Below are 25498 nucleotides of genomic sequence, written 5' to 3'. Positions count from 1 at the left end.
TGGATTTGCACATGAAAAAATTATATAAATTAACAAAGAAATTTTTTTAGTAAATATATCTACAATAATATATGATTAACTCAATGATTTTATATAGAATTTTACAACTTTAGTTGGGTATCCATTGTTTTCAATCAAATTTTGAAAGAGTTTATCTATTTGTTTTTTGGATAAATAAATATTACTACATATTCTTTTAATTCTATTCATTTCATTAAATGTGGTTTTTAAATAGATGCTCCTAGAAACATTAGAATTCCAAGTAATTAGTTTATTTATATTAAAATTAAAATCATTTCTTTTATCGTATAAATCAACAAAGCAGATATTTTCTTCTTTTATAATACCCAAATCCGAGAAATTGAAATTAATATTATCATCATGATTACGAAGCAAGATTAATTCCTCGGGGTAAATATTATTTAATAAAATAGTATAATCTTGAAAATTAAATTAAATCATCAATAAATCTAAAGACAAATTTAATACTAAGAGTATAATTTTTTTCACAATAATGCAAAAATAAGTTAGCTAAGAGAGATGAATAATTAGATCCTTGTGGTATTCCATCAATTTGAAGAAAAATATCCCTTCCATTATTAAAAAGGCAAAAATTAATCAGAATTTCTCGATAATCAAAATCGCAACAAAGGATATTTTTAAAATAATAGTAATAATTCAAAAAGACATCTTTTAGTTAAGAAAGGGGAATGCTATTGAAAAGATCCTGGAAATCAAAAGTCGCAATAGAATTAATTTTATTATGTTAAATGAATTCTAAAATCGGTTGATTATTAGTGATAATCCAAGAGAAACCTTCTTTAGAAATATTGTTAATAATTTAATTTAAGTAGTTAGAGAAAATGGTGTCAGGTTTAGTTAGATAAGTATTAGTAGCTTATTAGTAGCTATAAAAGTAGCTTATTTTTCGTTAAGAGAACATTTTATATGATGGAATAACTTTCAAAGAGCAACTATATCCATTTCATAAAATTTAACAGAATACTAATTCTAGTCAGTTTAATTCACTTCAGCAGTAGTTAGCAGTCCGTTGTGACAACTACTTATCACGGTGAGCTACACAGAACGAATTGAGATGTAGTACCTATCCGAATTTGGTGTTGAAGAACTTCTATAAATATTGTGTGAATGACTACTTTATTTCGAGTTAATACCGTATCAAACGTCCATGGTGTTTTTAAAGGGTGTATTTAGTCACCGATAATCGAGAAAGCTTTCCACAAGCCCAAATGGTAATTTTGGAGTACGTTTGGAAACGGATGAAAACGGTAGATTGCTTTTAATCGAGCACGATAAGGTGAAAATTTGTCAAGCTTTGAAAGTCTTTATCTTTTTCAGAAGCAGAAGTTAACTATAACAAAAGGCAGGTAAGTTTTCATTTGCGCAATAAAGATAATTGCGTTCTTGTAAGAAAATTTATATGAAGCTTTTAATTGTAATAAATAATTTTATAATATATTTTTATTCACTTTCGTTTTGCAACAAAATTCGAATTTTTATTAGTATTTTCTCTCTTCTGAGTACGTGTACATACAACCTTATTTTAAGTATTAGTGTATGTATCCTTATTTGATGATTACAACTTTATATTGCGTTGGAAAAAATAATTTTGCTGCCTCTTATTTTCAGCATATACGAGGTTTGTTATTTAATTAAGGGCCGTTTCATATTAAAAACCAAACGAAAGAATATTTTCAAGAAGCAAATTTATTTTCAGATACAACATACGTTCCCCTTTTTTTCCCCATCATAGTTGCCAAGCTTGTTTAAACACTAATATCTTACAACTAGATTTAGATTACCCTCTCCATACAAACTTGCCACCTGCTTCATTAGCCAAGAGGTTACGGTTGTTTTCACGTATTCGTCATCGTTGTAATGATTGCGCCGAGTTTATGTTTGAAATATCGGTAAAGATGAAAATCACTCAGTGCAATATCTGGACGTCCATACAACTTGCCACCATACAAACTTGTCACCATACAACTGGATTTAGAATACCCTCTCCATACGTCCATACAACTGGACGTCTGGACGTTCATACAGCTTGCCACCATGCAACTAGATTTAGAATACCCTTTTCATACAAACTTGCCACCTGCTTCATTAACCAAGAAATTACGGCTGTTTTCACGTATTCGGCATCGTTATAGTAATTGCGCCGAGTTTATGTTTGAAATATCGGTAAAGATGAAAATCACTCAGTGCAATATCTGGGCTGTAAGGAGGGGTGGTCCAAAACTTCCCAACCAAAAGAGTTAAATAAAGCTGGGATCTGAGCAGTGGAGAGAGTCATTGTCATAGAGTAGCAAAATTCCCTGTCAGCATGGTCAGGGAAATTTTGCTACTATCTGACTATGAATGTATGCAGCAGACAGGTTTTTTGCAGATTAAGAACGCATCACTATCTCGTTCGTGGCTTGCGATTTGCTAAGTTTGAACATTTTAACGACACACAACTGATCGTACAGTTTACCAGTTTACCTACACAGCTGCAACTGAGCACAGTTGTTCCCAAGGAATACCGGAACACGACACAAGCACTCGTTGTGACTCACAAGTCACCTATTAGTGTACACAACAAAGCGGCCATAACTTAAAAAACAACCCTCGTATCTTACTGTAATAATAAATTTTAGTAACACTGAATACCAGAAGTGGTGGATGCTACTTTACCCAAGTATTAAATAACATTCTCAATGTTTCATTATATTTGGTGAAGTGAAACACCAAGAGTTATGTTTCACAACAGCACCTTTGTGTAAAGTGCAGTTGCCAACATTTTCGTGTTTAAAAAGTCTAGTTCAGGGATGGCGAACCTTTATACACCAACGTGCCGTTTTTTCCAAAAAATTGTTTAATAAGGTCATAGACGTGCCGTCAAATAATTATGCCTTCGTGATTATTGGAAAAATAATAATACTAAATACTATCAACTTAAAACTCTTTAATTACACTGAAAAAAATAATATTTTGCAATGTCACAGTTATACGCGTAATTCAACTTAAAGTAACATCAGTGTGACTTCTGCTGTTGCAGATTAGATGACAAATAACTTATATTAGGTTGTAAGATGTTAGTTTAAGCAGGACTGTTTATTTTTTTTGTTAGTTATTTATTGTTAACTTGTTTTTTATGGTTATTAATTGCTTTTTTAGCATTAATTGTTAATTTTTTTCATTAATAATTGTTTATTATTTTGCGTGTTTTTTGTGAATTTTAATTTAATTGTTACATATGCTTCATAGTGAAATAGCATTTGAGTAATAACAATTCATAGTGTAATAACAAATGGGATCGGTGGCGTGCCCAAAATATTGTGTCGGGTGCCATAAATGGCACGCGTGCCATTGGTTCGCCATCCCTGGTCTAGTTGATAACTGGAAAGGTAAAAGCTTTTTAATAGTAAAAATTTAAAAGAGAAAGTCTTATTTTAATTTCTCAATCAATTCAATGGATTTCGTTTAAATTTTTTATTTTGTTAGTTCGAACTATATTAAAAGATCAGAATTTTTTTTAAAAATCTTGTAACTATGTTACTCACCGTTAAATTAAATAAAAAAAAGAAAAACTTTGTAAAGAAAAAACACTACGTAAAAGAGCTTTTCAAATGAATGAAAACAATTTGTAATCCGCAGTTTGTTACATAGATAACATGCTAAAATTTTAGGAGGCTCACATTTTTGACTTGTCTGAATTTCGTAGATTACTTTTCACTTTTTCAGGGACATACAACTATATATAAAAAAATGTGTATGTTCTAAGAATATGAGCTTTCGTGCCTGATTTTGAAACTTTGACAACAAGAAAATGTTATCCCTTTTATGTATTTGACTTTTCGTATTTATTTTCAAAGAATAGCGTTATTAGCGCCTCTTAAAATGGAGAGAACATTCTGTTAGTAGTATCTGAATTAGAATAAAGAGATAAAAAATTTTACTTTTAGTTATAAATGAATTTCGAATTATTTTTTTCTCGATAAATTTTTTTATCACTTTGTTCAAATTTAAAATCATATCTCAATGAAATTTGGAATAGTATATTTTATATACTTTATTTAAATTTGCCTTTAAGAACTTTACAAGTTTGTATCTTTTAAAAAATAATCGAATAGAAAAATATGCATTTTTATACATTGAATTGTTCTTTTTTTTTCTTTTTTTTCCTTTGTTAAATACTAATATCAAAAAATTCTGAGAAAAAAATAAATTTGGAAGAATTTTATTAAAAGCTAATTAATGATAATATAAAAAGCTCGAAATTCTTAAATTCATGAAAAGGAAAATTTTTAAAAAAAGTTTTTAAAATATTTATAAAATGTTTCACAAGAAATTCGACAAAATACTATTTAATTATTAAGTGATGAAAAAGATGCATGCGTTTTTAAAAATGTTTCAAAATTATTTCTTGAATCCTAAATTAGCATTAGCGGCGGCAGAAGATGTCCCTCTCAAACCATTTAAATCCTCTCAGTAAGTAAATTGCGATCCATAGATCAAAAGTTATTCATATTACAAGCCTGTTAACCAGACTTGATAGACTATTGAAAAAAATCCAATTAGGATTTTAAGCCTGTTTCGAGAAATTATTTATATTTTAGTCAATGGGAGTTGGAAAGCTTTTCTCGGTTCAACCGAACCCAACTGCTTAATGGGTTAGTGATAATAGGATGGGTTAAACGGGTTATAAGTATTCTTTTAATCCTTTTTCCTTAATTTTCACTTACTGGTGGTAGATATTTACTCTATTCGGGAATATTTTTTAAATCATGCAAAATGAAAGGTTGCCATCCAATCACAATTTAAGATCAAAACATGCAATATTTTTGACTCGTTTTTCATTTTTTTTTCTGAAAAAAAATTATACCAACACAGTTCTGTAATTTGCATTCTTCAAAAAGCAGTTTAGTGTCTGTTTTATGGTTTTTAATTAATATATTTGCTTTGCATAATTTACGTAAAAATAAAAACCTTTTAACGTTCCACAATTGGTTTTCATTACTTTAAGCAACTATAAAATGACGTGTTAAACAATCTGAAAATAGACAGATGTGTAGTTTTAAATTGCTCAGAACCGCAAATAAAACTATAAAAAAATCCATAGATTTACATTAAAAATAAAACCTTTAGAAACTAACATCTGAAAATAATCAAGTCCTATTTCTCCTTATCCAATAAGGAGACATTTTTATTTTCTATGTGATATAATTGTGTTGAATGACTCTCTCATCAAAAATTTATTAAGAACATGAAAATAAGTAGATAAAAATGAAAAACAAAGATTTAACCTTAAATCAAAGATCAAAGCCTCAAAAATAGTAAGCAAAAATAATCTCTATAATTCTTTTTCATTTTTTATAGTTTGACCTGGTAAAAATTGTACAAAAAATAGTTGTGACGTTTTTGACAACAAAAAAAAGAAAGAAAAGAGAAATGCAATTCAATTTTCTTTCTGCTTATAAAGTTTTCATTATTTAACTCTGCAATTTATTTAATTTTATTACGATGAAATTCCACCTTTAGAAACTGAAGTTTGTCGTTATTTATATACTAAACTAAATTTTTCTTCACATCGAAGACAGTCCATATCGAACTTTTATTGTAGCTTGTCGGTTGGTTGGCCCATTAGCACAAGAGCCAGAAATGACTATACTGCGCCAGTCACTAGGTTAAAATCTAGGTCAAACTGATAAATTTTTTCTTAAAGTAAAGAATAAAGTCCTATAGTCTTGAAAAACCTTAAAAGGTGATGGATAAAAGCTGACAAAAATTTTGTTCCTCAAATGTTTGAATCGTTCGCAGCTGGCTAAAATATGTTTAATAGTAATATCAACACTACATAGAGAACAATTAAGTGCAGGTTCAGATTTAAGTACATGCACCTGGGAAAAACTGGAGTGACCAATACGTCTATTGATTACAATCAGTCTATTGATTACAACCAGGGTCTTATTGTAACAATGACGACAATACTTTAAAAAGCCATTTCGAAAAGCAATCAATAAATTTCAAATTCAAACATTTCTTAAAGGAAACTTTGCACATCGTTTATTATATTTATTCACCCTGATGAAAAATAAGAGTTTGATTCAGTTGTTAAGTCAGTAAAAACAATGGTTTTAAAGGAATGAGGAAAATATATGTTCTTGATACTTTGTTATTATTTTCAAGTTGATTAAGGAAAAAACAAATTACTCAATAGCCTTACATCTTCTTATAATTGCAATGAATTGTAACGTTCTCATATAGATTTAATGAAGGTTCTTATATCGATACCATCACTAAAAATTAGAGAATCAAGAAGTTTATTCGGAGAATAATACTAAATGTTGTAATTGCTTTATGGCTTTTTAATCCTCTTTTTTTTATGTGGTCTAATGTCTTTTGAGCTCAGTAGTGTCTCAAGTCTAAACGCAGTCATAAATTCATTTCTTTGAATATCGTTTCGTTCATAAGTGCATTAAAACTATGAGGAATGTTCTTTTATTGATTTTGTTATGTGTTTTGATAGCAGCTAATTCAATCGAAATTAATCAGAAATTTGGTGAGGATGGTGATAAGGAAATTACTTGGGAAAAGTTTATGAAAAAAGCTTTGTGGTCAATGAATACAATTGCAGAATGAATACAACCGTCTATGAATTCTTCATTAACATTTAGAAATATCAATGAGTCATGCGTTAATAGTTTATTATTGTATTTTGAAGGAATAAAAATGTGGGAGCCTTGGGCGATCAAAAGTAAGCATATGTTCTTGTTCTCTATGCAAATATATATGTATTCTCAATTCAAAGCGTTAAGTGTTAAAATAAAGATATTTTAATGCTTACTGTTAGAATAATAAAATCAAATAAATTTAAAACCTACATTTTTCAAGCAAGCTTTTTCTAAATATCTTTCGAACATTAAAATGTGACTTATCTATTGCTACCATTTCTTAAAGATATAGTAGAGTAATTGTTTGATTTAAACAATTGGAATTAAGAGTATAAAAATTTAGAGCATGCAAGCTATTCAAAAATAAAATTTACATTGACTTAATTAATATCATAAATGCTTAAAATGGCAGATTTGATTGGAAAAAATATTTTTTTTAAAAGATATATATAGAAAACTTATTAAATAATTTATGCTTATTCTTCTAACATGAAAGAATGGCTGTAAAATTTCATAATTTACTCTTCTTCGAATCTTCATTGATTCTTACGAATCTTCATTGTGAATTAAATTTAAACTTAATTATTAAAATTTTAGCTTATAGTTTAGATCTGTTCAGTGCTTCAACATTTTGGAACTGCCCAAGGAAAAAATAATTTTATTTTTGCCAGATTTAAAACGTAACAAACACTTATAAAAACCGAAAAACTTCCTTTCTTATGTTTTTTATGCTGATGCAACCCTCGTTTTTCGTTTTACGTAAAAATAATATAAAGTTATTAATTGACCATTCGAATAAAGTTAAAAACTTTATTCGAATCAAAAATATACAAATTGGGAAAATGCAGACGACTTGTCTCGAACGCTCAAAAATAGGCGACCATTTTCAAACAAAAGTGATTTGGAATGTAAATCTCAAAGTTGCCAATGAAAAATGGAAAAATAAAGGAGAGAAACAAATCAAGAAAAACCACAGTAGCTGAGAGAACAAGTCAGGGTAAAATATTTTACCATGTAGTATGGAAAGAGGGTGAAGAACGACTGTTATTTTTTCAATTTGTATAATTTTAAAGCTAATGAAGTTTTTTAGTTAAGCATTATCTAACCGCTTCAGTTTCTTGGAATCATTTATTCAATATAAAGTTATTTTTTCCGCATTAATCTACTTAAAAAACATAGTTTTTTAAACTATTATTTAACTTTTGTACCTGATAGTGGTAGATGCAACTGGTAGAATTCCTAGCGGCCTAATGACTGGTACAATGACAGACTTTGGAAATTTTGACGAATGTTTGCAAGTGAGATATAATTCCGAATCCGAAAATTTCCAAGGAAAGTTTTGTATGATAGGATTTAAAATTCCTCTGGTCCAGCCCCCCAATGGAAAAACAACGAGTGGAGAATCCTACTTAGATGCTTATGGGAGCCCACCGGAATGGGTAAGTTTTTCTTAGTAAAAATAATTATACATTGATTATTTAAATTACAATAGTTATCTTACAATGAGTTTCATTAGAAATATTATTATCTTTATTACAGAAATAACTATCTTTAAAGCAATAATTGTCTTCAAACAATAATTATCTTTATTTTAGTAATAATCATCTTTAAAACAATTACTCCCTTTAAGCAATTATATTTTTTGTTACAATAATTATTTTTGTAACAATAGTTATGTTCAAACAATAATTATCTTGTTTTCAGCAGTAATCAGCTTTTAAACAGTACTCATTTCTGTTACAAAAATTATCTTTCTAATAACAGTTGTCTTTAAATTATCCTTGAAACAATAATTATATTTAAAACAATATCTTTAAAAGCAATAATTATTTGTATAACAACTGGGTAGCTTGGCGGAGGAACGTACCAAGTGATTTTCTGAAAAAAGTCACTTTTGAATTAAATGCAACGTTATTTTTAAGCATTATAAGTAAAACTTAGATTTATTCTCTGCCTAGTCATTAGATAAAATGACTTTTAAATTGAATGGTATTCTGTAATCCCTGCCATATGTGACTGTTAAAACATGGATTCACAATGTTCTTTAATTTAGATAACTTGCATATTCATCACGTATTTAATCGAATATATTTTTTTATATTTCCGATACACAGAATATTATTGCATTTTATGTAATAAATAATGTTAAAAGCTCCACCTCCTATATTAAACAATATCAAAATGGATTATTGAACAACACGATGCTTATCCCTGCATTAATTAGGAGTTTGTGTTTGAAAAAAAAAATTTTTTTAAATACGTAAAAAACAATTTTTCCGAATTATATTATGTTATGTTTTCTTCACTTCGTAATCAGGATTCTTTTTGTTATTAGGAAAAAAGATTTCACAGTATAAAAAATTCATTAATTTGAATGGTAAAAGTCAGAATAAAAAAATATGGACAATGAATATTCGTAATAAAAATAATTCTCTTCATGCACTTTTTAAAATACCGCTTGGGAACCCACTGGAATGGGTAAGTTTTTCATAATAAAAATAATTATGCATTAATTATTTGAATTACAATAGTTATCTTACAATAAGTTTCATTGAAAATACACTGGTGGACAAAATTAAGAGATGGAAAGCATTTTCGCACATTCATTCGCACATGCAAGATACCCACACACCGCTCCATGTGTTTGCCAATGGTTCCGTGAATGCCCAGAGTCACAGGCAGGAGGTCCTGAACCCTATGTGCGTCTTTTCAGGGGCGCTGTTGGCCTTGAGTTCATTTTTATGAACGACAATGCGCGACCATATTGGGCTCTCATGGTTGATGAGTATCTGGAAAGCGAGGATATTCAACGAATGGATTGGCCAGCCAAATCCCCTGATCTGAATCCTATTGAACATGCTTAGGATGCTGTTGGGAGAGCTATTGCGATGCGCCAACCTCCCCCCAGAACCATTCTGGAGTTAAAAATTGCTCTGGTGGAAGAATGGGAGGGTCTTCCACAAGTCCTCCTTAACTCCCTTATTAACAGCATGCATACTCATTGTGCATGCTGTCTGTCTGTCAGGGGTGACCATACGCCATACTAGAGGCAACACACACTGTACAAGCCTCACTTTTATTGTCATCTTTTATCCTTAAGTTCAGACTACATTGGATTTATTGGCAATAGGTCTTGCCAGTGAATGGCACTTTCATTTTTGCTTTGCATACTTTATTATCATGGAATAAGCTATATCCATACCAAATTTCATTTATTTATATTGAGTATTTTTTGAGATATTTGGGAAAATGTCTTCCATCTCTTAATTTTGTCCACCAGTGTATTATATTTATTACAGAAATAATTATCTTTAAAGTAATAAAGGCCTTCAAACAATAATTATCTTTATTTCAGTAATAATTATCTTTAAAACAATAACTGACTTGAAACAATAATCTTTTTTGTTACAATAATAATTTTTGTAACAATAGTTATCTTCAAACAATACCGTTTTCGCGGAAAAGGATAGGCTGCACTATATGCATACACATCTGCTACTCAAAGGCACAAAAGAAAAAAAAATCTTTTTCCTATGTGAGAGCAGATGTCTGCCATTATTTCAATCTAAACAGAGTATATTAAAATAAATGACACATTTGCATATAATTTGCATGTGATTTTTTTCCTTCATTTTTAATGATGTCTTGCGAGCAATTGTTATCTGGAACACACGCACATATTTCTTTTGTCCTGTTTGATAATTATGAAATATTTTTGTTCCAAATCTACATATTTATTTCTCTTACGTCTCATCAAAAATGCTGGTATATCTCTAACCAAATTGACGACGAAATAATCATCTGTATTATTTTTTCTTGTTTGGTTGTCTCAAGTAATAATTTAAGTAGTCTTAAATGATTATTTAGTTATCGTTAAGTATTTGCTTATACTCATTTTGTTAGATAGTCTTAAATAATAGTTTAAGTAAATAGTTAGTTATGCATTAAGTATTTATTTTATATACTAGTGCTGTACTTTTATAGAAATAAAAATTTTGCTGCGAAGTAATATATCTTTTACTAAACTAAACTCAGCGGCGCGACAGCCCATGAGGGCCAAGGCCAACTGTGCCCATCTCAGTTTTCTTGACCTTGGGCTCTGGGGTGCAGGAGCAGATGTTCCGGTCTGGCGGTCAACCGAACGCGGAACCCCTAGTGTTTAGTTCCCAAGCATGCTTGGTACTCATTTATCGACCCACTGAAGGGATGAAAGGCTGAGTCAACCTTTGGCCTGCCCGAGGATCGAACCAGGGACCTGTGGCACGACAGAGCGAAGCGCTACCGCTCAGCCACCGGGCGTCAAATATATCTTTTAGTTATATCTATTATTTTATGCCTTGTTTACAATGTCAGTCAAAGGATCTGCTATTTAAGAGTTGTTAAAGCTACGAGAACGACAGTGAAAAATCGTTCGTCTGCTGGAAACACAATCGTTATAACAGAAAAGTTGGGACTGTAAAGCAGTCGCATCAGTGGTTGATTAAATTTGAAAATTTCAATAAACATTGCTCTTATTGTTACAATTCACTCTTATTATTGCAGTGAAACCTTCAGGAAAGCCCGCTTCTGTGTAACGATCTTCTTTATTTGCTACCACTTTTTTTCATAGACTTCGTGTTGAAGAAAACCTTTAGAAGAGACAATCAAAACCTCTTCCAGCGACCAAGGCTCTGCACCAAATGCAGATCAGGTCAAATAAGAAAAGACGAAAAAATATCAAAACAAAATAGCATCTCTTTGTAAGGATCTCTGAAAGAGATCTGCAACCTCATGTTACAGTCAGAGTGCACTAACGACGATGCTATCAATGATTTATTTTTAGAGTTGAACGTTAAATTTAAAAAGAAAAAAATATTTTAGGAAAAATGTAAGCATCTCAAACAAACAAACCTCTTCTCGTCTTTTGAAGCTAACTAATTTTTATGATATATAATTAAATGGAAACTCAGGGCTCGAAAAACAGCCCGTCCGCCCGTCCTCGGCGATCAAAAATTCCCCGCGGACAATAAATTTCTAGAATCCGACGTCCGCGCAGACGGCCATTTTCCCGTTAATGTTCGTGATACATTTCCAATTTTTGTTATCTTACAAGAGTCTAGCGCCTCACTTCTAAAATGACCCTCTAATCTAGAAATACAGCAACATACTGCTCATGGTGGAATTGATGTTTTCTCTGTCTGGGAGTACTGCAGCGGTTGAAAGAGGCTTTTTAGCAATGAACTTACAAAAAGACACATTACGTACTGGTCTTAAACAAGAAGCGCTTAGCTCAGTTATGAACATCTACCTAAATGGAAAACCCCTTTCAGATTTCTATGCAGAAACCTCTGTAAATCATTGGCTTGATTGTGGAACTGGCAAAGGTCATATTTGATTCATTTCAAAAACGCAGTACCCTCGGATAAATTGACATTCCAGATAACTTGACCCTTGTCATTTAAATTATTTCATAAAGGAAATACTAGGTTACTATTAGTAACCTAGTATATACTATATAATGTAATGCGTATTACTGCATAATGTAATCCTAGTATTTGTAATCCTAGTAACTACTAATTCATTGTGCAATTTATGTAAATGTTTGTAATAAATAAGAGAAATTATATTTTTATTTATTTAGAAGTGACGGGTTAGTTTCAAAGGAGGGCGGGTACATTGTTGGACAAGCCGTCCTCGGGGACGGGTAAAATTTCTGGGTTTTTTCGAGCCCTGCTGGAAACTTAAACAAAAATTATAATTGTTTATTTATTCAAAATATTTTAATCATTCATAATTGGTAAATTTGTTTTTTATCATAATTATATCATTTTTATTAACGCTGCATTTGATTAATAGATCTGGTTTTCATGACTCCAACTTAGTGGTATTTCGGCACCAAAAAAATTGAAACTAGCGAGAATTAAAATCATTTGCGAAAAATCATGTACCTTCAATTACATTTTTAAGTCAATGGAGTTAACCCCTAAAAATGACCAACCTCCATTATCGACCATTTTACTGAGGAACAGAGAGAGATCACTCTCGATGAGTTTTCACTGTGTTTTTTATTGTTTTTTTCCTTAATTTCTAGAGAGAAGTATTAAGAATATTATTTTTTGAAGAATTACTTACGTTAATTTTACGGTCTTCAAAACTTTATTCCGTGCGCGTGAAATAATTTACTATTCATTATTTTAAGTCGTATTACAGTGAGTGAAAAAAATCTTTACATTTGTAGTTATATTGAACTTATCACGTTTTATTTTACTTGAAAGAAAATTAAATAGCGTAAGTGTGTGTGACGTTTCTCTTAAATGATCTCTTCTTATTGGGTACAATCTCGGATATCCGTAAGCTATCCACTTAGGATATTTGAAAAGGATATTCGTTTGTCTTCTGGGATGTAGCAAGTGATCGGTAACTTTATAGAATTCGGTGTGACGTAATTAAAACAGGGAACAGCTGGTGTTCTAAAGTTAAGGGACTGAAAACGTTTAGTGAATTTATTTCCATTACAAAAGCAATTCAGTTATATACGTTAATTTATAAAATATAATAAAATAACAAGCCTTTAATTTCACACAAATCTGCAATCACTGCAATATAATGAATATGAATTAGAACAAGTCGTATCTCAATTTAAATATTTAAGCACAATAGTAAATAATAATATCGAAACGTAAGTGGAAATCAAAAATAAAATCAACATGGCTAGCAGATGTTAACATGAATTGAGAAACCAGTTCAAATCAAAATACGCAAGTTGTGAAACAAAAATGCAGTTATACGAGACAATAGTGAGATCAATAGCTTTGTATGACAGTGAATGCTGGGAAATTAACAAAGAATTGATGACTTTCGAGAGGAAAATATTAAGAAAATTTTTTGGTGCAGTAAGAGAATACGGAGCCTGGAGAATTCGTTGCAACCATGAATTACAATCAAAATACAAAGAGCCTAACATAGTAAAAATGATCAAGGTCTCTCAAATAAGGTTAATGGGACATATACTTCAATATAGCGATGAAAATTCAGTTAAAAGATGACCTTCTAAACTCCAGAAGGAAAAAGAAAAAGAGGAAGACCTGGAACAAGATGGTTAGATAGAGCAGAGAAGTCTCTAAATGGAGTTAACAGATGGAACAATAATTTGGAAAGAAAGTATCGTTTCGTTCATGTTTTTGTAGTGTTGTGCAACTATTTATGAGCAGAAGTATGAAGTTGAAAAATAGTAAATTTCTGCATTTTTAACTTATAATTCCTATTATGCCCTATTTACCCCACTTATTTCTGTTTCAGAAATACTAATTATTCCAATCTGTTATAGATATCTGAATTTATGAGAGAAAAACGAGGTTTTGTAGCGCATTTCCGTTTATTTTTTGGATCTTGTTTACCATCTTCTTGCAGTGATCAGGACATTCATAATCTAGTCTCAAAAGGTATAAAACAGTTTTCTTCTTATATTATGTGGGCATTGAAATACATTTCTTTGTTTTAATTATAGTTTAAAGATGAAATTAACTTGCAAATTATCGCGACCTATATAAAAATACTTAAAACTTATGTAACAGTTACACGATATCGAACAATTATGTAACTGCAACTTACATATAATTACATACAACTTATCTTTAGTTATACTTACTATATTATTAATCGTTAGGCTTTATATAATTATTAGATAAATTGTAAGACTTTTCTTAATTATTTACAACTTTTCTGCAATTAACTACAATTTACCTATAGTTATACTTAGAATTTATGCAATAATTATAAAACACCTGACAATTAACAATCATATACTTAACGCTTGTCTAATAACTAAAAATGTATAGAAATGTGAAATTTCAGTTATATTCAAAATTTAAGAACTTCATCAGTCATTATTTCACTTGTAAATTTTTTATCCATTAAAAAAATGATAGCCTACGGAGTCTGTTTTTTTATCGACTTTTGCAACTCAATGCCTTTGGTTAATTTTCATTCCGAGGACATAAAATGTTCTCGGTGGTAAAAGGATCATGTTTTAGAGTCCCCTTGCCGCCAGGCTAACCTTGTGAGAATTTCGTAGTTTTCCTCTCAATGTAACGCAAATACGAGTTAATTCCTTAAAAAAACTCTTCCACCAAGGCAAATTTCGACGAATACTTGACCCAGAAGTTCCCTTTTCTTCAGGATTGGTCTCAAAATTACAAGAAACGGGGTTGAACATTAGTAGTCGTAAAACCGAAATTTGGCCGACCGTTCAACGATGGTTATATAATATAAAATATTGTCCTAGAATAGCTTATATAGGGACTTTATTGACGAAATAATAAATATAAAATGTCGAGTGAAACTGAAAATTCTATGTAGGTTCGATATCGGTTGTTAAGCAGCTGTAAAATATAGGGTGAGACCGACAATTCTACATAAAACTAATTTCGGAAAAATGAATCCTTATTTAGCCAAAAGATTCGTGAGTATTGTTCTGATGAGGACCCAAGTTATTCTTCTGCTATGAGTGGTATAAATCACATCACAATAATGAATTTGGCGAACGAATCTGAGTTTTGATTGTTTAGACGCATTTCATCTTGCATAAAAATGACGTTTTTTGTTGTCCAATAACTGCCTATTGCTCGGTAGAGGAAAAATATCAACAGAAGTGCAATTTCGATTAATGGAGAAATCCTTAATGAGAAATTTTCTAAGATTATTTTGTTTTGCTTCTTTAAAACAAGTTGCGAAATCAGACACTCATTTTGATGCAGAGTATAGCATATAAGGAAACAATCCGCGAAAATTTTAGCGAGAAGATATTATTGTTCAGGTGAAATTTCATCAAATTCTACTCAATCGCTAGATAACTGCGAATATGTGTGCGACGTTTTCAGATTTTCGCCATGTAGTGGTAATTGTGATGCAACTATATATGCAAAAGATTTGTTCATTTCCCCCGTGCATCGTGGAATATCGTTGATGAACTTTATTGTTTGGGTATGGTTCAAACTACATGTTTCAAAAACTAAGCATAACTTATAATGTGGGTTTCAAAAAATGAGTTTAAGCGCAAAATACTTATTTAAACAATGGACATACAGTCGGACCTCTATTTAACGAAGTCTCTTAATCCCGATAGTAGGTCCGTTACATAGAAAATTCGCTAAATAGAAAGTCACCTTTTGAAATACTTAAACGACACAAAACAGTTTTTAAATCCATAAACTAGACATAATTAAAATAGCAATTAATACACCTTTATGTTGCAAAGTATTATCTACTATACATTTTAAAAATCTTAACCATAAAAGAAATCTGCATGGAAAGCAAGAATAGAGCAAAACATTATACAGTGTTACACTATCATGATACATACATTTTAAACTAAAAGAAACTAAATTTATGCATAAAATTATATCTGCATTTATTATAAAATTAATATTAAACATGCATTACAACAAGTTTAATTGCTACTGATAAAATCCGTTAAATTTGTCTGAGTTTTTCGTTTGATATGCAAAGATATAGGGAAAGGGATCTAACTGCTTTCTCTAAAAGTTAAGAGGCTTCAAAAATCTATTCAAGGGCATTTCCCTCATAAAATGAGTTAACATGTTCAAAATGCTCTGAAATTTTATTGAAATAGGGAAAGTGGATCTCAAAGAAAAGTTCGTTAAATAGAAAATTCACTTCGCTATTTGGAAGTAATTTCACGAAGAAATTTCCAAAATGTTCTTGGTTTCTCGAAAAAATTCTCAAAATAGAGAAATTCGTAAAAGGGAAGTTCGTTAAATAGAGGTCTGACTGTAGTTTGTAATGCGTATTTGAAAATTGTATATGACTAAAAAACCGCGTTTAGGAAAATGCATTGCATATGAATCCGTTTATAAACAACGATTATGACTATAGAATTTTAACAATGTTAATTTGGTTTGTTTTTATTTCATAACTAGTGTTGAAGGGCTGATCCAATTCTGAGTTTACGACTATAGTCTGACTGTAGCATATATCAATGTCTTTAGCCTTGTAATTTCAAACCTGACCCTAAAGACAAAGGATCTCTTAGATCAAGCTAGGACAAACTAACCTTCGTGGAGGGCATTTTAATGGAAGTAATCTGCATTTGCGCCACATGAAGGAAAACCATGAAAACCTCCCACGGTTAGCCAGACAGCTTGGAAATTCTAACCCATGATCCATTTACCGCTGAGAATATTTTACGCCAGCACTGTGGTCGGTGCGAGCCGTGAGCAGAATTCGTTTCAGACATCAATCATTTGGACTCGAATCTGGGTTATTTCACAACTTGACATGGGCCCTATCTCCTTAGTCACAATTGCTCAGTTTAATATGATTGCTATCAGGGCTAAAGAGAATAGAAGGGCTGGTTCACTCCTTCTCTCGCCTCTCTCTCGCCAGTATCTCTCGCCGCGCCGATCCTCCGACGTCACTCTAGTGACGTCACTTTGGCGCAAGGCTCGCACTTTTACTTCAAGAACGGAGCGTTTGGCTTTACTAGCTCTAACTAATATTGGATCATTTCTTTTTGCGAGATATTCTAAGACATTTGTTATTTGCTATAATGACTTTCCTCAGTTTTTGCAGGGAATTTACAAGAATTTAAAACTATTATCGAAATGCCAGTTTGCGCGATTGCAACTTGGAAAAATTTTGATAGAAAAAACAAAAGGAAAAAATATAATTTTCCGCGTGTTCCCTAAAGTAAATGAACAACTATGTAAAGAATGGATTCCGAAATGACACACTTAATATAAAACAGCAATACGTTTATTCTGTCGTAAAGAACTTTTATAAAAATTCATTATCCAAATAGAAACCGCCTCGTTACTTCATAAAGAAAGGCAGGTGAAAAGAATTAAAAAATGGATAAAGTCAAAGAAAATTAAAATGTAAATAAAAAGTATAAATAAAATATATAGTACATAGTTGAAATTCTCCTAATTTCATAACACATTTTTTAATGTAGTTATTCTAAATATTTATGTTTTTTTTTAAAAATTATATTCTCTTCAATTTAAATATCTATAAATTATATCATCGTAAATTTAAATGTCTATAAACAATTGTAAAATTTCTAATGTCATTATGAACCTAAATTATTATTTTGTTTCAGTAATTAGCGTTTAAGGTCGATGTTTCCTAATGATTAAGTAAGAACAAATTGCTATTAACGACATATTTTAAAATCAGGGATTCTAAATTTAACTTAACTTGTCGTTATAAAAGAATATGTAGATAAAAAAAGTGTTGATATATGCCTTCATTTTTCTTAATATTTAAAGTTAAAACTGAACTTTTTAAAATAAAGTATTTATCGTGTCATTTTCACCAACTAGCAAAAGATTTTTATAAGTTTAAAATGGTATTTTTTTAAATATAATAACCAAGAAAGTTTTTTTTAAACTATGTTTATGAACGGAAATAATGTGTTAATTACGTAAAGTTTGAAGGCTAATAACCAGAAAAAGTATAACTTATTTTTACAAAGAGAAAGATGCAAAGTTATCATATCTTTGCTTGCGATCTCCGAGATCTGTGGACACAGTGACATCATGAGGAGGGAAATCGTAGCTTCAGCTCTCAGAGCGGAGTGAACTTGCCCTTCTATTCTCTTTAGCCCTGGATTGCTATAACGTCACATTAGAGGTACACTAATGGGCTATTGGTGACGGTTTAGGATTCATCTTTAATGATAGACCCTATGACGCATACGCACATTACGCTATCATAAATAGAAAAAAGGACAAATGATAGTAATCATCCACCTCTAGACCATACTCCCCATTAACCAGACCATGAGCGAGCTTTTCCTGCCCTAAAACTACTTAGAACAATACTCTATAAAATAGATTCGGAAACAGATCTACTGTGACTCAATCGGAGAAATAACAGTCCGAGCATTGCTCTGACTGTCACAATGTTAATAAACTATCTCGAGTTACATTAAAAATAGTTTGGAGTAGCCGTCTAGTATGCAAAATAATAAATGAAAAAAATTCTGAGTACAAGAGAGGGATATATTTAAACCTTTTTGGTGGTTTACTTTTGAACAGTCTGGCCCGGAAATACCCCGGGCACGAGAAATAGAGACAAAAGCTCACCCCGTGATTTCGAAGGGAGCGAGAGGGAAAGAGTTAAGACAATATTGTTGAGAGCTCAAATAAATCTTGTTAGGCTCTATTAAGCCTTACCTATTGAAATGCAGTGCTATAAGCGAAAGGAGAGAGCACGCCGCACTTCACTATACTCAATACTCAAAATATTGTTCACGAGTTTTAAATATCAATAATATTGCATTATGCTGTATAACTTTAGTTTTAGATAAACATTGAACTTAGCAGCGTGCAGAATATAGTAGTAAATTCATATTTATGTATGTTCTAGTCACGGAACCCTGGACTTCAAATATTGTGGTGTCAGACTGTCAAACAGATCAACCAAGAGAGTGGACTACTTCTGGTATCATTGCGCTGTAAGTTGTACCTCGTAAACAAAATAATATTTTTCCATTATATTATACGCATTATTATTATAGAAATTCTTAGACGATTTTCTTAATGTCGTAACACGGCATTAATAATTGTCGTAATTATTAATGCCTATAATTTCGGGATCTTGTGCTTTGGGTCCGCGAATTGCCTTGTGCCCTCGCGCCGTGCGGGGTTCCTCGTCACGGCTATTTTTGTCTGATGGGCCTCATGGCTTGGGTAGAGGTATTAATATCCTTAATTTCAATGTAATGTTCCATATGTAGTTTCGCTAAACCTTTCACGCATTAACTTATGCGTTATTACTCTTTGTATTCATTCGATTCTAAAACGATTGCATTTGAAATAACTTTCTGTTGTGGTGCGTTAAGTTTCACGACATTAAGTATATTAGATTACTTTTAATAAGTATGTGACCATATACGTATTTAAAAAAATAAGTCTTATAAGCTACCAATTGTTCATCTTAACTGTGTTTCTTTTATAATTTTTTTATAAATAAAAATTTATTCGATATCTTTCCGCAGTCTTTGAATGCTCATTAAAAAATAACAAAGCGAATGGGGGTTTTTTTTTTTGAAAAAATATTATTGATTAAATTTTATTCTTGATTCTTTCACTTGCATTTGGTTTTCCATTTATTTAAAATGACCATAGGACTTCTGCGTTTCAGCATTTTATTCCACAGTGATCATACCAGCAGATCAATAATTTTGTGTTACTTCAGATTTAAAAAAATAATGAATAAAAAAAAATAGATGAAACACACTATAATACCCTCCAAGAGTTGAAAAATGCAATTTACATGAAAAATACAATTACATGAAAAATATAATTTTCAGTGACAGAAAACTAAAGCCAAAACTACTATAAAAAATTGAATAGAACGGAAAAGCACTTTCACCATTTATATATTTTTTTAGTTATTTATGTATAGTTGTGGACAAAACTCTTTCGATTCTAATTCGCATTAGAAAAAATATTTTCTAAAGCAACCAAAATTCTGTTTTAGTTGTTAAATCTCTATTTTTTTCTTCTTTTCTAAAATTGCAGAACAAAACATAGTAAAAATTTACTGTTTTTTACGAAATGAAAATGATAGCGGAAACCTCTAATCCAAAAATTACTTCAAGTAATTAAATCTGCTATAACACTATATTTAAACACAGAATAAACAAATTTTAATGCACTATTCACAAGCGTATAGTAACAATACTCTTTTCCCTTTATTATAGAACTGTTACACTTCTATAAGTTTGTTATTTTTCATTATTTAAGGTGCATTTTGATGGCATTATTTGGTACTTGCATTTTGGGAACTGCTTTGGATTCACATGACAAAAACAGAATGGCTGTATCCAAATATTCCACACCAACTAAAGAGTGTAAACATGCTTTTATTTTTATTTTATTATCGTTTCTTCAAATTATTTAAAATATATTTCGTTAGATTGTACTATATTCCATTCTTGCACACCACTTGAAATCAATAAATTCACAAATTATAATGACTTTTAATTATATTTTTTACGCTTTATTTGTTTAAAAAAATTATTAAAGTTTGTTAACAAAAGACATGCATAGTACGTGTAAAAATACACTCTGTAACAAAAAAATCGACGCTCCAAGAAGGAATTGTCTGATTGAAACAAAAATTGGTGGATAGGAAGACAATGTACAGAATAGTAAATGATTAAAATTTCAGAACAATTGAATAATTTATTGCAGAGTTACAATAACAAGTTCAATAAGGTGTTGACCCGTCTCTAGCCTGGATACAAGCTGCCACACGGCGTGGCATAGACCCATAAATCTCCCGGATGGTCTCTTGCGGTATTTCCTGCAAAATTCGATCCAATTGTCGAGCGAGGTCATCAACATTCCGTGCCAGATGCAATCTCCTTCCCATCATATCCCAGACATGCTCGATGGGAGAGAGATCTGGTGATCTGGCAGGCCAAGGAAGAGTTTGGCAAGCTTGCAGACAGTTCGTAGCAACACGTGCCATATGTGGTCTGGCATTGTCCTGCTGAAAAACCAGCCCAGGGTGCTGCAAAAGGAACGGTAGCAAAGCAGGTCTTAGGATGTCGTCGACGTACCGCCGTGCAGTAAGTGTACCTCTAATGACGACCAAAGGGCTTCGGCTGTCAAAGGAAATGGCACCCCAGACCATAATGCCTTGTTGAGGGCCGATGTGGCGTGCAATAGTGAAGGCAGGATCTCCTCTCTGCCCTGTGCGTCTCCAAACACGTCTTCGATGATCGTCAGGACCATATATGGCAGTACTTTTACTTTCGTTACTTGTACCGCCGGTACAAGTAAAAAGTACGTACTTTTACTTGTACTTCGTTACTTTTTAAATTTAGTACTTTTACTTGTACTTTCGTTACTTTTTTAGGGAAAAAGTACAAGTATTTGTAACGGAAATGTCGAATGAAATCGTTACTTTTTTCTAAAACTCGGTAAGCTTTTTGAAAAAAAAGACAAAAAAACAAAATGTTTTGGAAATGCAATTATTTTGCAAAATGAATAAAAATATTAATTAGCAAGTTATTTTCATTCATTTTCGAGTTTTATGCATTTTTTTAACAAATTTTAAATAAAAAATTTTGGATTTTGTTATTACGTTTTTCAATTTTCTGTTTGAACTCACTAATAATACAATTTTTGTTTTAATACATTTTTTTACTAAATACATTTTTACCTAGTACATTTTTTACTAAAATTATGTTTATGCCCGACCTTGTCAAACAATGCCCAGTCAAATCTCTAAGAACTTCAGAACTATTTGTGCTACTGAAAGCTATTATAATTACTATTTTAACTCTTGAAAACTATTAATTTAGCCGCTGATACTAAAATTCATTTACAAATTTTAATTATTCCGTTGGGCAGAAATGTTCGGAAAACGATTTTCTTGCATGACTTCAGCATTAGCCATTGTTACAAATAAAATTGTAGACTGTTCTGTTTCAACTTATACTGCTCATTCAATTATTTTTTACTAGCTCAAAGATCACAAAGCTTTTTGAAATCCCATGTTTGCTTTGTTTATGTTTGTGCTTTTAAAACGCGTTTCTATAAAGTAAAACAATTTTAAATCAATGGTAATTTAAATAAATAAAAATAAACTAAAAATTAAAATAAATAGATAAAATTTCTTTTTCGTGCAAATCCATAAAAAGTTTGATATTAAAATTATATTATACGATTATATTATAAAACTATATTATAATATTCTTCCAGATTTAAAAATAAATAAATGTCCATAACTTTCAAAATTAAAAATAATTAAATAAATAACAACAATTTTGCAAAAACATTAGAGAACATAAGAATATTATTCAATAAAATTTTAGGTTCGATTTCCTAGAAATGTACTTTTAAATCGTTACTTTTTTTGTTTAGTACTTGTACTTTTACTTGTACTTTTTACTCGTTACTTTTTAAACTAAGAACTTTTTACTTTTTACTCGTTACTTTTTTTAAAAATACTTGTACTTTTACTTGTTACTTTTTAAAAGTAACGTTGCCATATATGGTCAGGACACAGTTGGAAGCGGGATTGGTCGCTAAAGACAATACGTCCCCAGTCGGCATCATTCCAGCCTGATCGAGCCATGCACCATGGCTCGGCAGTGTGCAGGCGTGAGTGGCAGGTGGTGCGTCGATTTTTTTGTTATAGAGTGTATATTTATTGCAGTGTACTCTTCTCCACTTTACGGGTTTCGTATTGTTTAAGGATTGCCTGAGACAAATTTTTATAAGATTAATTTTGAATACGTAACAGGAAGGAACATTATTTGCAAAAAAAAGAAGAAACAATCTACGTATAAAATGTATAAAATGTCCATTAGGTGGAATAAATTATAACAGGCGTAAAAAGGGGTAATTTTTACCACCGTATTGTTACCACCGTTGTTGCTCAAAAAATGCATACAAGATAGCGCACTGTTGGAAATTTTTCGAAAAAATTGATTAAATAACAATTTACTTAATTGTTATTTTACCATATTCAAACAAAACAGTCAAATAACCACAAATAAGATGGTAATCAAACTGTAAAAGAAGCCCGTTTATTAACTGCTTTCGCTTCATATGGTTATACAACCAGAATTTTATCTAACTAAGCCCATCTATTCCATTCAACACATGAAGAGTTTCCGGTGTTCTGCAATCTCCAATGCCCATTACACAACGAAACGCCTAACTTTTATGTCTAGTTATATAAAATATTTTACAGTTTTGAAACCATGCTAGTTGTAAATGGTTAAAAACAGCATAATGTTGTGTTTATGGTTTCACAACCATACTAGTTGCTAGTGGTTTCAAAACCGTAAAGGTAAAAAATGTTTTATACCGTAAACTTCACGGTTAATCGCATGGACTGACTGCTGCCGGTTATTTTACCATAAATTTTTGTAATGAAAACTCTAACAGTGTAATATTATAAGTCTGTATTTGTTTTCGAAAATTAAATACTATTAAATTCCACAAAAACATTTTTGTTCACCCAAGCAACAACTGATATATAGTTAGCAAACCAAAGAGTGGTTCTCCTTTTTTTTCATTGATTCCTCTTTTTGCGGTATTTTGTTTAAAAAATTATGTTTCTTTTGACAGGATAATTTATAGTGTGTCATGTACTTTTTGAATATGTAAGATAACATAGCTTAAATGTTTCAGTATTCTAGAGTATTGTATAACTATGTGCCTTGTATTTTTGAATATGTAAGATAACAAAACATAAATTTTTCAGCGTTTTGGAGAAAAAGCTTGAAATCATTTTCCTTACCTGCAAATTCAGCAAAAGTTTTCGAACCGAAGAAAGGAAAGCATTTCTTGGACTGTATTGACGGTATTCGTTTCTTCTTAGCCATAATGGTTATAAATACTCATATCGCACTATATAGAGAGCGGTGGAAGGAACTTAAATATAGTAAGTACATAAGCATGAATAAGATAAAATTTTTTGGAAGAAATTTTAATCGCTTGTGGCTTCTGTCAAAACAAGTTTTGATAACTTTAATATTACAACAATTAACTATTTTATGAGTTATGCGACATGGAAAAAAATCTACACTCTAGAAATTTCAAGTTATGAGTTATAATAGTTTATTCAAAGAAATTAATAATTGATACAGTGTAAAACTTACTCAAAACTCATCTGAATAATAAACCTTTCTGAAAATTTTACTAAAATAGTTTTTGTTGTTCTGAATTAGAAAATTAATTTTTTGGGATTTAAATGCGATTTATGACTTCATGTTTTATTGCTAACTCTCATTGTATCGATTTAAAAGAATCGATAGTTTCAAAAAGCAAACACCTAACGTAAAATGGGTATTCATGGCAATAAAATATCACTTCTCTAATTTCTTTTAAGTGTCAAACGCTCCAGAAAAAGATGGTTTTACGAGGTAGGAAGACATCTGAAAAAAAAGAACGAAAAATCAAACATTGGAGGATAAAGGCTATAAGGACCAGAAACATTGGAGCTGTGTGGTTAAAGAGAGTAAGGTCCTTCATGGACTGTAGAGCCGAGGAGGAGTAGTAGTAGCAATTTCTCATAATCAATTTCTAAACATATTTATACTATTTTATTCAAAAATGTATTCGTATGAACATAGGTAAAATTCTTCATAGCTTTTTTTGTGCTATCTTCGTAGAAATTGCTGTCTTGTAAATTTCTTTTTTTGTATAAATATATTATCACGAACATGTCTGATATACGGAAAAATGTCTTTGTTTTGTTTCAGCTTCCGTTTATAACATTACATTCATCTTTAATGCTCTGACAATTTTAGTTGAAAATGCTTGTGTAGGCTTGGAAAACTTCATCGTAATCAGGTAATGTATTTACTTCAAATTAATCAAAATGATGTTTTTCATACTATCAAGCTTAAAAATTTAAAAAAATATGAATGAAAAAAATTTTTAAATTATGTCCATAAATTAAGGATAATGACTGCTCTGGAAAATAAAGGTTCTGAAACGAAACAAATGTGACTAATTCATGAAACTCATTTAATAAACAAAAGATAACGAAAAAGAAAGATGATAATGGATGATGCCGTTCATAAAAACTAAGATTTTTGTGTCCTGCAGCTATTATAAAAAATATCTCCGTCACAAAAACTTAATATTGCATGGTTAGTATGATGGTTAAAACATTGTATATCACCCATGAGATAAAATACAGCCCGTACAATATCTAAGCATGCTGAGTAACAAAATATCGATCTGATCTAGAGGAAGTTTACTTCATTCAGCAAACAACACTCTTCGAAGATCTGGTATACTTATAGAGGTGGTTGATGAACTGCAACTTTTCAGCCAAGCATGCCC

General features: G+C 30.9%; 2 protein-coding genes across 2 annotated transcripts in view; both read left to right on the top strand.

Annotated features, from left to right (window-relative positions):
• LOC107455673 (nose resistant to fluoxetine protein 6) overlaps positions 1-25498 on the top strand; it is a 93719-nt gene that overhangs the window by 52003 nt on the left and 16218 nt on the right. The window lies entirely within an intron of this gene.
• On the top strand, positions 6414-24706 carry LOC122270580 (nose resistant to fluoxetine protein 6-like). Its single transcript, XM_087161112.1, has 7 exons — positions 6414-6760; positions 7893-8116; positions 13984-14098; positions 19047-19134; positions 20429-20535; positions 23910-24089; positions 24537-24706. The coding sequence occupies exons 1-7, from the start codon at positions 6658-6660 to the stop codon at positions 24572-24574; spliced, it is 855 nt and encodes a 284-aa protein (XP_087017238.1). The 5' UTR covers positions 6414-6657; the 3' UTR covers positions 24575-24706.

Source organism: Parasteatoda tepidariorum, chromosome 1 (genome assembly GCF_982258835.1).
Source record: "Parasteatoda tepidariorum strain Cologne lab strain chromosome 1, Ptep-v5.0, whole genome shotgun sequence".
NCBI lineage: Eukaryota > Metazoa > Arthropoda > Arachnida > Araneae > Theridiidae > Parasteatoda > Parasteatoda tepidariorum.
Note: the sequence above shows the minus strand (reverse complement) of the source record. Positions and strands in the feature narration are given on the sequence as shown.